The 14,234-nt window shown below is 37.6% G+C and overlaps 1 protein-coding gene across 1 annotated transcript in view; it reads right to left on the reverse strand.

Annotated features, from left to right (window-relative positions):
• Window positions 1–334: 334 nt before the first annotated feature.
• Window positions 335–14,234, reverse strand: part of LOC140726572 (caspase-6-like) — a 38,344-nt gene continuing 24,444 nt past the window's right edge. Inside the window, exons 5-7 of the mRNA XM_073043133.1 lie at window positions 6,327–6,502; window positions 3,707–3,866; window positions 335–1,480 (exon numbers count right to left, since the gene is read on the reverse strand). Coding sequence (XP_072899234.1) covers window positions 1,242–1,480; window positions 3,707–3,866; window positions 6,327–6,502 — 575 coding nt within the window. The 3' untranslated portion in view covers window positions 335–1,241. The remainder of the gene's footprint in view (window positions 1,481–3,706; window positions 3,867–6,326; window positions 6,503–14,234) is intronic.

The following is a 14,234-nucleotide window of genomic DNA, read 5'->3' on the forward strand; positions in this document are numbered from 1 at the left end:
AGATGGGGTTGTGCAGAAAACAGAAAAATAGAAAAGCCACAATCGTGAACAATGAGCAGCAAGCATTAGGGATCGGATTGCCTGCTCCTTTTCTCTATGTTCCAATTTTCACGACAGCTGCTTGCGTCGGTGCCATGAACCAGAGTAGGTTCTTTCAATTCTGTCAATTCTAAAGCTTGTTGGGATATCGTCAAGCACAAGGACACCATTTAACTTCATAATCTATTTAGTCTATTCGCCTAAAATTTAGCTTATTAATTATCAACATTTTAGAATGACTGGAATTTTAGACTTGTGTTACTGGTGCAAAATGCAAACATGATTGAGTATCAAAATCAGTGATCCAACATTTATTTAGAATTGTTCAAGATTACAAAAAATTCACATTGTCTGTCTTACAACTAAACAAATACACAGCTGACTTCACATCCATAGTCTATTTCTGTGAAATAGGTAAAGGCACTAAATTCTCACATATGCCTCCAAGGAAGCTAAGTAAGGAAAAAAGGATCTGGAACAAATAGATTGCCTGAGATTCTCTGACAGAATTTTACCCTGAACAGCACATTTAACATAAAGCTCACACCAAGAAAAAGCCACATGCATTAAATTATTTGATTAGTGCTTCATTGAAGAGTATTGGAGGGAAGACAATAGAATAAGCACTAAATCTACAAAAATAACTAGGTTTTAAAAAAATGCTGGTTTAAAAAAAATACCTTTCATTATTTTTTTAAAAAACTCCCTTAGTTCATTTCCAAAATTAACTTACTGTATGAAGACTGGACTGTTATGATCATATCTAAAAGCATGATTTAATTGCCCTTCAGAAGTTTTGGAGACTGAGCAGATGTCTATTTGAGCAGCACACTACACCCAGTTTTAAACAAAAATGGTACAGCCATATAATTTTAAGTATTTTTAAAGATGGACATAATTCTAACTAAACTTTCTATATGATTTGATTGAAGCACAATATAGCTTTTGGTAAACCAATTATGTAAATCATATTTCATGATTGTACAATTGTTATCATGGCCAAAATATTTGTATTAGTTGACTGTCAGTTTTGCTGTTCATTGTTTTATGTTCACAGTTGGACATCCAATAGCCCTTTAACTATAACATTTCAAAATTAATTCTACAAAAGCGCAGACTTAAAATCACAATGATTTAATAACTTTCTAATTTCCTCATTTGTCCAAATAAAACAGACAGCTAAGCAAACAACTTATAAATGGCTATGAAGTTTTTGGTTTGAAATACAATTTCTTTGTAAGCATCGAAGAGAAGCAGGGGATTTGTTTCTTCCCTATTGCAGTACGCTCAGTACTGTTAAGCACACTTCGCTGTGACACCTTCCTATTCACCAGCGTCAGAAGTTCTGTGAACTCGAACTGTGAGCCATAGGTTTCGATTGCCTTGCAAAGATCCTGAATGTACCAGGAACCATTTATGGTTTCTCGATGAGAGTAGAAACCTAATGTAAAAAAAAAATCAGAAATTTAAGACAAAAAGGATTTAATTTTAAAGTAAAATTATATTGTATTATTTTGTTTTTTTTTTAAAAAGGGAGTTCCAATTACTCTCTCATACCACTGTAATTTTCTTTCCTTCACTGAAATACTGCTATGTCAGACTTTACTTTTTCCCCTATCAAATTTCAAGTTGAATTTAATCATATTGTGATCACTGCCTCCTAGGGGTTCTTTTACCTTAAGCTCCCTAATTATCTCTGGTTCATTACATAATACACAATCCAGCATTGCTGACCCCCTAGCAGACTCAACAAAAAACTGCTCTAAGAAGCCATCTTGTAGGCATTCAACAAACTCACTCTTGAGATTCATTTCCAACCTGATTTTCCCAATCTACCTGCATGCTGAAATCTCCCATGACTATAATAACATTGTCATTTTGATATGCCTTTTCTATTTCCTGTTGTAATCTGTGGTCCACATCCCAGCTACTGTTGGGAGGCCCATATATAACTGTCATCAGGGTCCTTTTAACCCTTGCAGTTTCTTAACTCAACCCATAAAAGGATTCAACATCTTCTGATCCTATGTCACATCTTTATACTGATTTGATGCCATTCTTTATCAGTAGTTCCATGCCAACCACTCTGCCTACCTTCCTACCCCTCTAATAAGATGATATAAGCTCTCTAATCAATTCTGGTTCATTACACAACTCTCAATCCAGAATAGCTGATCCCCTAGTGAGATCAACCACAAGCTGCTCCAAAAAGCCATTTCATAGGCACTCTACAAATTCTCTCTCTTGGAATCCAAAATCAACACCAACCTGATTTTCCCAATCTACCCACATATTGAAATCCCCCATAACTACGTAACATTGCCCTTTTGACATGCATTTTCTATCTCCCTTTGTAAATAGTAGCCCAAATCCTGGCTGTTGTTCGGAGGCTGTATTTTCATCTCCTTAATTTTACCCACAACAATTCTACATCTTCCGATCCTATGTCATCTGTTTCTAAAGATTTAATTTCATTTTTTTTTAAACCAACAAAGCCACCCCACCCCCTCTGGCTACCTGCCTGTTCTTTTGATAAAATGTTAAGCTCTGGATGTTAAGCTCCTAAATCTAATTTTCTTTCAGCCATGACTCAGTAATGCCCAGAATCTCTAACTGCACTCCAAGATCATCTACCTTATTCCACATACAGTGTGCATTCAAGTACAACACCCGCAGTCCTGTATTCATCATCCTTTTTGATTTTGTCACCGTTACACTGCAACTCGTCCCACTGACTGCTATTTTGCTTTATCAATCTCCAGTCCTTCCTGACAGTCTCACTACACACTGCCTCTGTTTCCACCCACCTCCCCAACAGTTCTAGCAAACCTGCTCACAAGGATATTGGTCCCTCTCGGGTTTAGGTATAAACCTGTTCCATAACAGGTCATACCTTCTTCAGAAGAGATCCCAGTGATCCAGAAATCTGAAACCCTGCCCCTGCACCAGCTCTTCAGCCACACATTCACCTGCCAAATCATCCCATTCTTACCCTCACTGATGCATGGCACAAGCAGCAGTCCAGAGATTACTACCCTGCAGGTCTTGTTTATCAGCTTTTTACCTAGCTCCCTAAATTCTCTCTTCAGGACCTCCTCCTTTTTCCTACCTATTTCATTAGTGCCAACATGCACCAAGACTTCTGGCTGCTCACCCTCCCCCTTTAAAATATCGTGATACCCATCCAAGACATCCCCCGGCCCTGGCACCTGCGAGGCAACATACCATCCAGGTGGCTCTATCGTGTTCACAGAATCTTGTGTCTACTCTTCTAACTATGGAATCCCCTATCACTAAAGCCGTCCCCTTCCCTCCTGAGCAACAACACCAGAGATCCAATTGCTATGTCTTCCCTCGGTAGCTCATTCTCCCCCAACCAGTATCCAAAGCTGTAAACTTGTTATTGACGGAGGAGCGCAGCCACAGGGGTACTCTGCACTGGCTGTCCATTTCCCTTCCTTCTCCTGACAGGCACTTGCTTCCTTCAACCTCCCTGTAGTTCCCATCTATCACCTATATGAGTTGAAGGTTATTGAACTGCAGCTCCAGTGTAAATGAACTTCTGCGATTTCAAGGGGATATTGCTTTTCTGTTCAACTTGTGGGATGAGAAGTTCCAAACAGTACATGAAGGATGGATGTTGGCCAAACCCGCTACAGTTTGTTACCTTCAGCTACTGAGTAGCACATTACAAAATCGGCGCCAGCTGGTAGTGTGTGCATCGTTCCAGCATCAACAACAACCTCGTTTTCTGCTGGGATTTCACAAACCGAATCCACCTCATCTTTGGGCATCACTGGATCATCATGTTTGTCCCCTCGGCATGCCTGAAAAATTAACATCAGATTGATTAAAACAGAAAGAGTAATTCACACAATTATTGATGGATACAGCATTTAGACCATAAGATTGCAGAGCAGAATTAGATCATCTGGCCCATTGAGTCTGCTTTGCCATTCAATCATCGCTGATCCTTTTTTTTTCCCTCCTCAACCCCATTTTCCAGCCTTCTCCCCGTAACCTTTGATGCCATGTCCAATCAAGAACCTATCAATCTTTGCACTAAATACACCCAATGACTTGGCCTCCACAGCTGCCTGTGACTCTCCCACCATGGAAAACATCCTTTCCACACCTACTCCATCTAGACTTTCAACATTCAAAAGGTTTCAATGAGATCCCCCTCTTATCCTAAATTCCAGCAGTACAGACCCTGAGCCATCAAAGATTCCTTGTATGATAACCCTTTCATTCCTGGAATCATTCTTATGAACCCCCACTGGACCCTCTCCAATGCCAGCAAATATCTTCTAAGATGAGGAGCCCAAATCTGTTCACAATACTCAGGGTGAGGCCTCACCAGTGCCTTATAAAGCCTCAGCTTCACATCCCTGCTCTTGTATTCTAGATCTCTTGAAATGAATGCTAACATGGCATCTGCCTTCCTCACCACCAACTCAAACTGCAAATTAACCTTCAGGGTGTTCTGAATAAGGACTCCCCAGTCCCTTTGCATTTCAGATTTTTGGATTTTCTCTCTGTTTATAAAATAGTCCACACATTTAGTTCTACTACCAAAGTGCATGACCATGCATTTTCCAACATCGTATTGCATTTGCCACTGTCTCGTCCATTCTCCGAATCTGTCTAAGTCCTTCCGCATCCTGCCCGTTTCCTCAACACTACCTGCCCCTCCACCAATCTTTGTATTATCTGCAAACTTGGCCACAAAACCATCTATTGCATCATCTAAATCATTCATATACAGCGTAAAAAGAAGTGGTCCCAAACACTGACCCTGCAGCCTCACATCAGGCATCTGTCAAAGGCCTTCTGAAATTCAGAGTAAACAACATCCACTGACTCTCCTTTGTCTATCCTACCTGTTACTTCCTCAAAGAATTCCAACAGATTTCTCAATTTTAGTTCTTTAGTGCAAAAGTATCCTTGTACTGGAACTACGATTTTTTAAAATTCCAGACTTTTCAACCTGTTTAACTTTATTCAGAAATCAACACTTGGTCACTATGGCTAGTCCTCGGATTGTTTAATGCTTAGTAATTGAACTACAACTTATAAGAGAGACTCTTCACTCTGGTTTTCATGCAGAGGAAATGAGTGCAGAGAGGGGGCAAACCCCACACTAAGAATGTTTTCCAATGGCTGGGAGGCAAGACAATTAAACAAATGGAAAATGTTGCAAAGGCTCAGTTGATATGACAATGTACAGGTGTTAACACATTTACCAGCAGCGCTGAAGTAGATTCACCTTGATTACAACACGAGTGAATCTGCAGATGCTGGAAATAAATAAAAACACAAAATGCTGGCAGAACTCAGCAGGCCAGACAGCATCTATGGGAGGAAGTAGTGACGACATTTTGGGCCCTGATTACAATTCAGATTAAGGTCACAATTCAACCTTCTTTTTGAAGGAAGGTTAAGAAACTCAAGTCTCACTATATTCTCATTGTAACTCATACTTGTAATGTTTCTTGACTACAGTAAGTCCTGGAAAGTTATTTAAATCACAGATCTGCAAATTATACATATTCTGCAGTTTAATAATGAAGTGTACAGCTGAGCACAATATGGAGAGCAAGCCTTTGCCCATGTAGAAGGCTCCCTTTCTCCATGCAGCTGATGAATCCAAAGGAACTGCAGAGACCGAGACAAATTAGGAAATATGAAGAATTTGAAGGTATCGACAATAATCTTAAATGTTACAATAAAAATGAAGATTTGGAAGATTCAGTCATTGACTGCATTGCATGAAGGCACTAGTATAATCTGCATTAGTATTGTTAGTCTTCAAATTTGTTGTGCATTTCGTTAAAATACATAATTTGTTACTCAGTTTGTCTTTTTTCATGCCTTTTAACTATTTCCATGAATCTTCAACTAATTGTGACAGCTGCTTAATTGCGCCAAAATGTACTGTTCCCAATGCGTCCCAATGAACCAAGATCCACTGTAATATTTTAAAAATCTGCTAAGTGGCAAGTCATGGACTTTCATTATTTGAATTTTCTATGAATGATGCTTTACTGATAATAGTACCACTACTTTGTGCCTGAAATATAAATAGACATTTTGTGTAGACATACAGAGAACTTGATAGACATTCTGTGCATTAAGACTGAGGGTTATCATTTAACCTTCCAATCACATATTAGTGTCCCAAATGCAGCATCAATACTTCAAAAAAAACACTTCAATATCTTCAGAAAAATAGAAAGCATCCAGTTTTTGCTCTTATAGTCACAAAATCTTTTGATTTACTTTACCTGAATTATGAATATCTTAGGTTTTCCGACCAGAGAAGAGCACTTGTCCCCTCTAAAACGGGCAGTTATGTCCTGTAGGTTTATCTTTCCATCGTAAGCGAAAACATGGTTGTTCTCCCCATGACTAAGGAAGATGCACAAGAAGCAATCTGCATCAGAATGATCTGAAGTGGCCACTGTGATCAAAAGAGAAAATAGTCAAACCCTGATTCAGAATAATAAGCAAATATCAACAATATTATCATATGCAGCCTAGATCTTCATAATTGCAAGAGATTCTGTAGAATCTGGAAATCCAGAGCAAAACAAAGCAAAGCACAGACACACACACACACACACACTCAATGGAAATGGAGTTGACATTTCGGCTTAAAACCCTTCATCAGGACTGGAAAGAAAGGGAGGAAATACTAGAATAAAGAGGTGGGTGGGGGCTGGGAGGCTAGCTATAAGGTGATAGGTGAAGCTAGGTGGGTAGGAAAGGTAAAAGGCTGGAGAAGAAGGAATCGGATAGGAGAGTGGACCATGGTAGAAAGGGAAGGAGGAGGGGCACCAGGGGAGGAAATAGGCTGGTGAGGAGAAGAGCTAAGAGGCCACAGTGGGGAATAGAAGGAGGCTGAGGCAGGGGAGAAGTAAAAAGGAAAAAAAAACAGATGAAATCGGTATTCGTGCTATCAGGTTAGAGGCTACTTAGATAGAATATGAGGTGTTCCTTCTCCACCCTGAGAGTGGCCTCATCATTGCAGGAGGTGGCCAGGGACCGACATATTAGAACAGAAATTGGGGATAGAAATTAAAATGTTTGGCCACCAGGAAACACTGCTTTTGGCAGATGGAGTGGAGATGTTCGACAAAGTGGTCTCCCAATTTACATTGGGTCTCGCCAATGTAGAAGAGGGCCACAACAAAAGCACCAGATACAATAGATGACTGAAACAGATTCTCAGGCAAAGTGTTGCCTCATCAGGAAGGACTGTTTGGGGCCCTGCATGGAGGTGAGGGAGGAGGAGAATGGGTAGGTATAGCACTTTGACTATTCGCAGGGTGAAAATGAGTGGAGGGAGCCAAATGAACAAGGAAATCATGTTGGGAGCGGTCCCTATGAAAATCCGAGCGTGGGGTGTGTGGGAAGAGGTAACGGGGTGCTTGATGGTAGGTAAGGAGAAGAGGAACTCATCAATTTTAAGGCAGCGGGAAGATGGGGTGAGAATGCAAGTGAGGGCAGCATGAAGGGTGGAGGAAGGGAAACCATGTTCTTTGAAGAAGCAGGACATCAGAGGCCAGAACTATGTGACCAGCCTTGTGTTTGCTATTTACTATGTATCCAACTTATTAGCCAGAATGTAATCTCTGTATTGTCTCTGTGCTATTGAACACATCAGTGCCTTGAGAATGTAGCTAACAGTGAAAGTAAGCATGTAGAGATAACGGTGGTAGACGGGATCGTGGAGTGTTGTGATGGTATGGGGACCAGTCAAGGCTGGGAAGGGGGACACGTGTTCCAAGGAGTAGACTAGACAGGATCATGTGATGGTGTGATGGTGTGAGAACCAGTCAAGGCACTAGAACAAGTATATGCTAATGTAACTGAGATAAGAAATTACTATAAAGAATACTGTGAACTAGGCTCGGCAGACAATTAGTGACACGCTCATTAATTGTCTCAGCTTTTGTTTGCAAATAAAGGCTTAAAATTCTCGAAGGACCTCCTGCGTCTCCTGGTTATTTCAAGAAACCACAACAAAATTGGCAACTGCGGCAGGACCGGAAAGAGACCCGCGGAAAGGAAACAGCAGATTGGGGACACTTCCCGGTCCTCTAGGGACCCCCACAAGGCTAACAGAATTAAGGGTGCACCCAAACAAAAGGTAAGCACTTTTTGCCACAATTTGGACTAAGAACTCTGTTGGTTTTGGGGAGGTCTCGGGGACTCAGAAGTGTGGAACCACTGCCGAAAGGTCTCTCCGGTCCAAAGAATCTGGCAGAATTAGGGGTTAACAGGAGGCTCAGAGGATTGATTGAGAACACTGCAGTGGGGGTAAGTACGAATAAGTTAATAAGAAGTTAAGTGAAGAAAAATTCCACGTGGTGTTGGTAAGTCCCTGTGGACACCGTTTCGTAGAGGTCAGTGGGAGACGCTCATGGAGTGAGTACTGTTTTAGATTTGCTCCACAACCTTTACTTTTTTGAACCTTTGATCACCCTTATTCAACTTATTTTTACCTACACCAAAAGATTCTTGCTATTTTTTTTTGGACTTATCGTTAAGAGTTTATTGTGAATTTTTGAAGATATGTACTCAGAAATGGCTCTTAGATCTAAAGGACGAGAACCTGGGCGGAACCCGAACGGTAATGGAAAGAAGCAAGCTCATCCGCAACGCACTGAATTAACTTACGAATTGTTATTGGAGGTTTTGGATAAAAAATTTGATGAACAACAACAAATTTTTAAACAAGATATAAAGGCTTTTCAAGATTATATGGTTAAGACGGATTTAGTAATTAACCAGCAGCAAGTTCTTATCGCATCTCTGCAAGAAGGCGCTCGGAAACGAGATTTGATAATTGAAAAATTGCAACAGGACTTACTTTTGACCACTAAACTGGTGGAAACACTTAAAACCAAGAGTGTCAACTTTGAGAATCGGTCCAGAAGACAGAACCTACGTATACTTGGTCTCCCAGAAGGTATCGAAAAAGACAACCCCAGGGAGTATTTTGCTCAACTTTTAAAGGATGCGTTCCCGTCTGTTTTCCCAGACAGCCCGCCGTTACTTGATCGCGCGCATAAAATTATGCGTCGATCACCGAGTGCTTCAGCTAAAACTTCGGTTGTAATTGTCCGGTTCCATTATGTACATATTAAAGAGCAACTTATTCGTGTGGCTTGACGTGTAGGTATGATTAAATTTCAAGATCACAACTTCTGCTTAGTGGAAGATTTTAGTCCTGAGGTAATGAGGGCACGACTTCTTTTTAAACCGCTGATGTCTGAATGTTATGAGAAAAATTTAAAACCAGCGCTCTTATACCCTGCGAAGCTCAGAATTTCTCCACCGAACGCTCCTTGACGGGTTTTTCTTTCTACATTTGAAGCGAGAAGTTTTCTGAATGAGAACTTGCCTACTGCTACGGGCTCTCAGGCCGAATGAATGAGTGATTTTGATTGTGTAAGATGGTTTTTGATCCTCTAAACCAGATTTTGTTTCTGGTTGTTGGTGTAGGTTTACTCTACACTTTATACTCAAGTTAAAGTGTTCTTTCGACATATTAATCGTTTTGTTTTACACACTTTAACCATTATACTGTATTGCTGACTATTTTCTATTCCTTCGAAGGTGTATTTTTAATCCTTCGAAGGTGAATACTTTTTTACTAAGATGGTGGTTTTTTGATAAAACATTTTTGGTGTTTTTTAAGATGGAGCTTTTTTTTCTCTTGTTTTCTTCCTACAATGCATCGCTTATCACAGTTTAAATATTTTTTTTGGTTTGTTTGGGTTTTAACCTGATTTATAAGTTTTTAGTGATTATATTTTCTTCGTTTTTTTTCTACTACCAATTATATTAAGAAGTCTGGTTCTAGTATAGTGATTATAATTTTTAAAGTTTGGATGTTTTTTTTTAATATATATCCTTTATATATGGAGTGGTCTTCCACTGATATGGGGGTAGGGTTAGTTTCATTTTTTCTCTTTCCCAGCCTTTTTTTGGCTCTGGTTTTTTTTCTCTTTCTTGAGTGGGAGGGGGGTGGTCTTTTTTCTAATTCTATATTTTTTCTATCAGTTTTTTTTTAGTTTTTTCATTTGGGCTGATTTTGAACTACAAATATGTCCGCGATATTTGTCGTCACTTCCGGGTCCGCTTTTTATTTTTGTTCCTCTTCCAGGGGCATGAGTTTATAATTTGGTTAACCCTTTTTATACCAAAGGGTTGATCTTAGAACTATGGCTCAGACCATTAATTTTGTTTCTTGGAATACTAATGGTTTAAACCATCCGATTAAACGAAAGAAGATTTTCAAAGTATTCCAAAGACTTAATGCTCATATCATTTTTGTACAAGAAACTCATGTGAGGAAGGAGGACAACTTTCGCTTTTTTAGGTTTTGGCGGGGTCAACAATATCATTCGAATTCGAATGCCAAAGTAAAGGGAGTTTCAGTTTTTATTGACTCCTCTATTACATTTGTCCAACATGATATCTTTTTGGAACCGAATGGTAGATTTTTGTTAATTACGGGTTTACTTTTTAATAAAAAGGTTGCTATGGTTAATGTCTATGCTCCAAATGTGGATTGTCCTGATTTTTTTGTCCTTATTTACTTCTTTACCTAATCTAAATGAATATAAGTTAATAATGGGTGGTGATTTTAATTGTTGTTTAAATCCTTTGATGGACAAATCTATATCTACTCAGACTGTACCCAATAAGTCGGCCACTTGTATCAACTCTTTTTTGACTGATAATGGAGTTTTTGATATTTGGAGATTTCGGCATCCTAAGGACAAAGAGTTTTCTTTTTTCTCACATGTTTATCATTCTTATTCGAGAATTGATTATTTTTGTATTGACTCTTGTTTGATTCCTTCGGTAAATGGTTGTTATTATGATAGTATAGCTATTTCTGACCATGCTCCATTAAAACTTTCTATTAAATTTATGGACACAGTTCATAATGTTAGACAATGGCGGTTTGATTCTACCTTATTGCAAGATCCGGACTTTATTAAATTTATGAATGAACAGATCAATTTCTTCTTCTCAACCAACTCCATGGAAGATATTTCTTACGGAACACTTTGGGACACTTTTAAAGCATATATACGTGGACAGATTATTTCTTATTCTGTTGGTCTGAGAAAACGCATAAAGAAGGAAACTCTTTTATTGGTTGATAAAATTAAAGAGATTGACAAGAAATATTTGATTACTCCTAGTAAGGAGCTTTACAAACAAAGGGTTGAACTTCAAACAGAATATAGTTTATTACTTACATCTTCGATTGAAAATCAACTGATGAAGTCCAGATCTGATTTTTATATACATAGTGATAAATCGGGTAAACTATTAGCTAGTCAATTGAAGAATGCTTTGGTTAAACGTCAAATTACTAAGATCCGTCAGCAAAATGGGGATTTGACAATTAACCATGATGAGATAAATAAATCATTTCAAGATTTTTATATTTCCCTGTATCATTCTGAATTTCCTCAGGATTGCAGTGCCATGTGTGATTTTCAATTTCCCAAGATTATCACCAGATGATCTTTCAATATTGGAAACTCCTATGACTGATGCAGAAATCAGAGGGGTTATTTCTTCCATGAATTCAGGGAAAGCACCTGGTCCGGATGGGTATACAGCAGAATTTTTAAAATGTTTTTCCACTACTCTCTCTCCTTGGTTATATAAGGTTTTTGAAGAAGCAATTAGATTGGGCAATTTGCCACAATCTTTTTATAGAGCTTCTATTTCTTTAATATTGAAGAAAGATAAAGACCCTACTGATTGTGCATCCTATAGACCAATATCCTTACTGAATGTAGATTCCAAGATTTTTTCCAAGTTACTTGCATCCAGATTGGAGAAGGTATTACCCCAAATTATTTCGGAGGATCAAACCGGTTTTATTAAAAATCGTTATTCTTTTTTTAATGTTAGGAGGTTATTGAATATTGTGTATACTCCTTCACATAATATCTCAGAATGCATTATTTCATTAGATGCGGAGAAAGCATTTGATAGAGTTGAATGGCCATACTTATTTAATGTGTTGGAGAAGTTTAATTTTAGTCCGACATTCATTTCCTGGATTAAACTGATTTATCATACCCCAGTAGCCTCGGTGTTTACTAAGAATCAAAGATCTCCCTTTTTTCGTTTATTTCGGGGCACTAGACAAGGCTGTCCTCTTATTATTATTATTTGATATTGCTTTAGAACCCTTGGCAATTGCTATCAGAGAATCACAGGATATTCTTGGTATTAATCGTGGGACAGATATTCATAAGTTATCTTTGTATGCAGATGATTTATTATTTATTTCCAATCCTGAGAAATCTATTCCTGTAGTTTTATCATTGTTGGCTCAATTTAGTGATTTTTCTGGGTATAAGTTAAATCTTAATAAGAGTGAATTGTTTCCTTTAAATAGACAGGTCCCAATTTATGGAAACTTACCTTTTAAATTAGTTAATGATTCTTTTATTTACTTAGGGATTAAAATCACAAAAAACCACAAAGACTTATTTAAGGTTAATTTTGTACCCTTAATTGATCAGATTAAATGCTTGTTTACTAAGTTGTCACCATTATCTTTATCTCTGATAGGTCAAATTAACACTATTAAGATGGTTATTTTACCTAAGTTCTTATATATTTTTCAAGCGGTACCAATTTTTATTCCGAAATCTTTTTTTACTAATGTTGATTCAAAAATTTCCTCATATATTTGGCAGAATAAAAATCCTAGGTTAGGTAAAATATACTTACAGAAGGCAAAGAAAGAAGGTGGATTAGCATTGCCTAATTTTAGATTTTATTATTGGGCAGTTAATATCAGATATTTGATATGTTGGTTGAAAGATTGGGATGGATCTTTTAGCCCTCATTGGGTGAGCCTGGAAATTAAATCGGTACCAGGTTTTGCACTGGGTTCTATTTTGGGGACTTTTCTCCCTTTTGCTCTTTCTAAATTGCCCAAACAAATTGACAACCCGATAGTTAAACATACTTTACGTATATGGTTTCAATTTCGGAAATTTTTTGGGTTGACTCAGTTTGTTTTAAATATTCCTATTGTATCCAATTGTTTTTTCCACCCTTCAATTATAGACCAAGCTTTTTTGGCTTGGAAGACTAAAGGATTAGTACGATTTTCTGACTTATTTTTGGATAATTGTTTTATGTCTTTTGAGCAGTTATCTAATAAATATAATTTGCCTAGATTTCATTTTTTTAGATATTTACAGATTAGGAATTTTTTAAATACTGTACTTCCTACTTTTCCAAACTTTGTGTCTTCAGGCATTTTGGAGAATTTGTTTGAATTAAACCCCTTTCAGAAAGGGCTTATATCAAAACTTTATAATATAATTATGAAGATACGTTCAGAGCCCCTTTATAAGACAAAAAATGATTGGGAAAGAGAGCTCAACATTATTATTCCTATTGAGAATTGGGATAAAATTCTTCAATTAGTTAATACATCATCTATATGTGCTAAACATTCATTAATACAGTTTAAGGTTGTACACAGGGCTCATATGTCCAAGGATAAATTGGCTCATTTTTATTCCTATATAAATCCTATTTGTGATAGATGTCAATCTGAAATAGTGTCTCTAACTCATATGTTCTGGTCGTGTCCGCTTTTGAAAAAATATTGGAAAGATATTTTTTATATTATCTCTGCGGTATTGAACATTGATTTACAACCCCATCCTATTACCGCAATTTTTGGTTTATCAATGATGGACACACTTCATTTATCTTCTTCCGCTTGTCGAATGATTGCATTTCTTACACTAATGGCTAGAAGATCTATTTTGTTGAATTGGAAGGAAATTAATCCTCCTACTGTATTTCATTGGCTTTCTCAAACTATGTTATGTTTAAATTTAGAAAAAATTATAAGTGGTGTATTTGACACCTACTAAATTTGAAAAGATATGGAGACCATTTATTCAATATTTTCATATGATGTAATAGGACCCTGTTCCAGGCCTATTTGATTTTCCAGTTTTGATTGCATATATGTCAAGAGGATCGGAGTTGACGACACTGATGATTTTGTATTTTTGTGAGATATTATAAACAGCCCCTTTTTTTTCTTTTTCTCTTTTTTTTGTTTTTTTCTCTTCTATTAGTTATTAGATTTTTAGATTAGTTTTTTGCATAATGAT

This window comes from Hemitrygon akajei, chromosome 4, assembly GCF_048418815.1.
Source record: "Hemitrygon akajei chromosome 4, sHemAka1.3, whole genome shotgun sequence".
NCBI lineage: Eukaryota > Metazoa > Chordata > Chondrichthyes > Myliobatiformes > Dasyatidae > Hemitrygon > Hemitrygon akajei.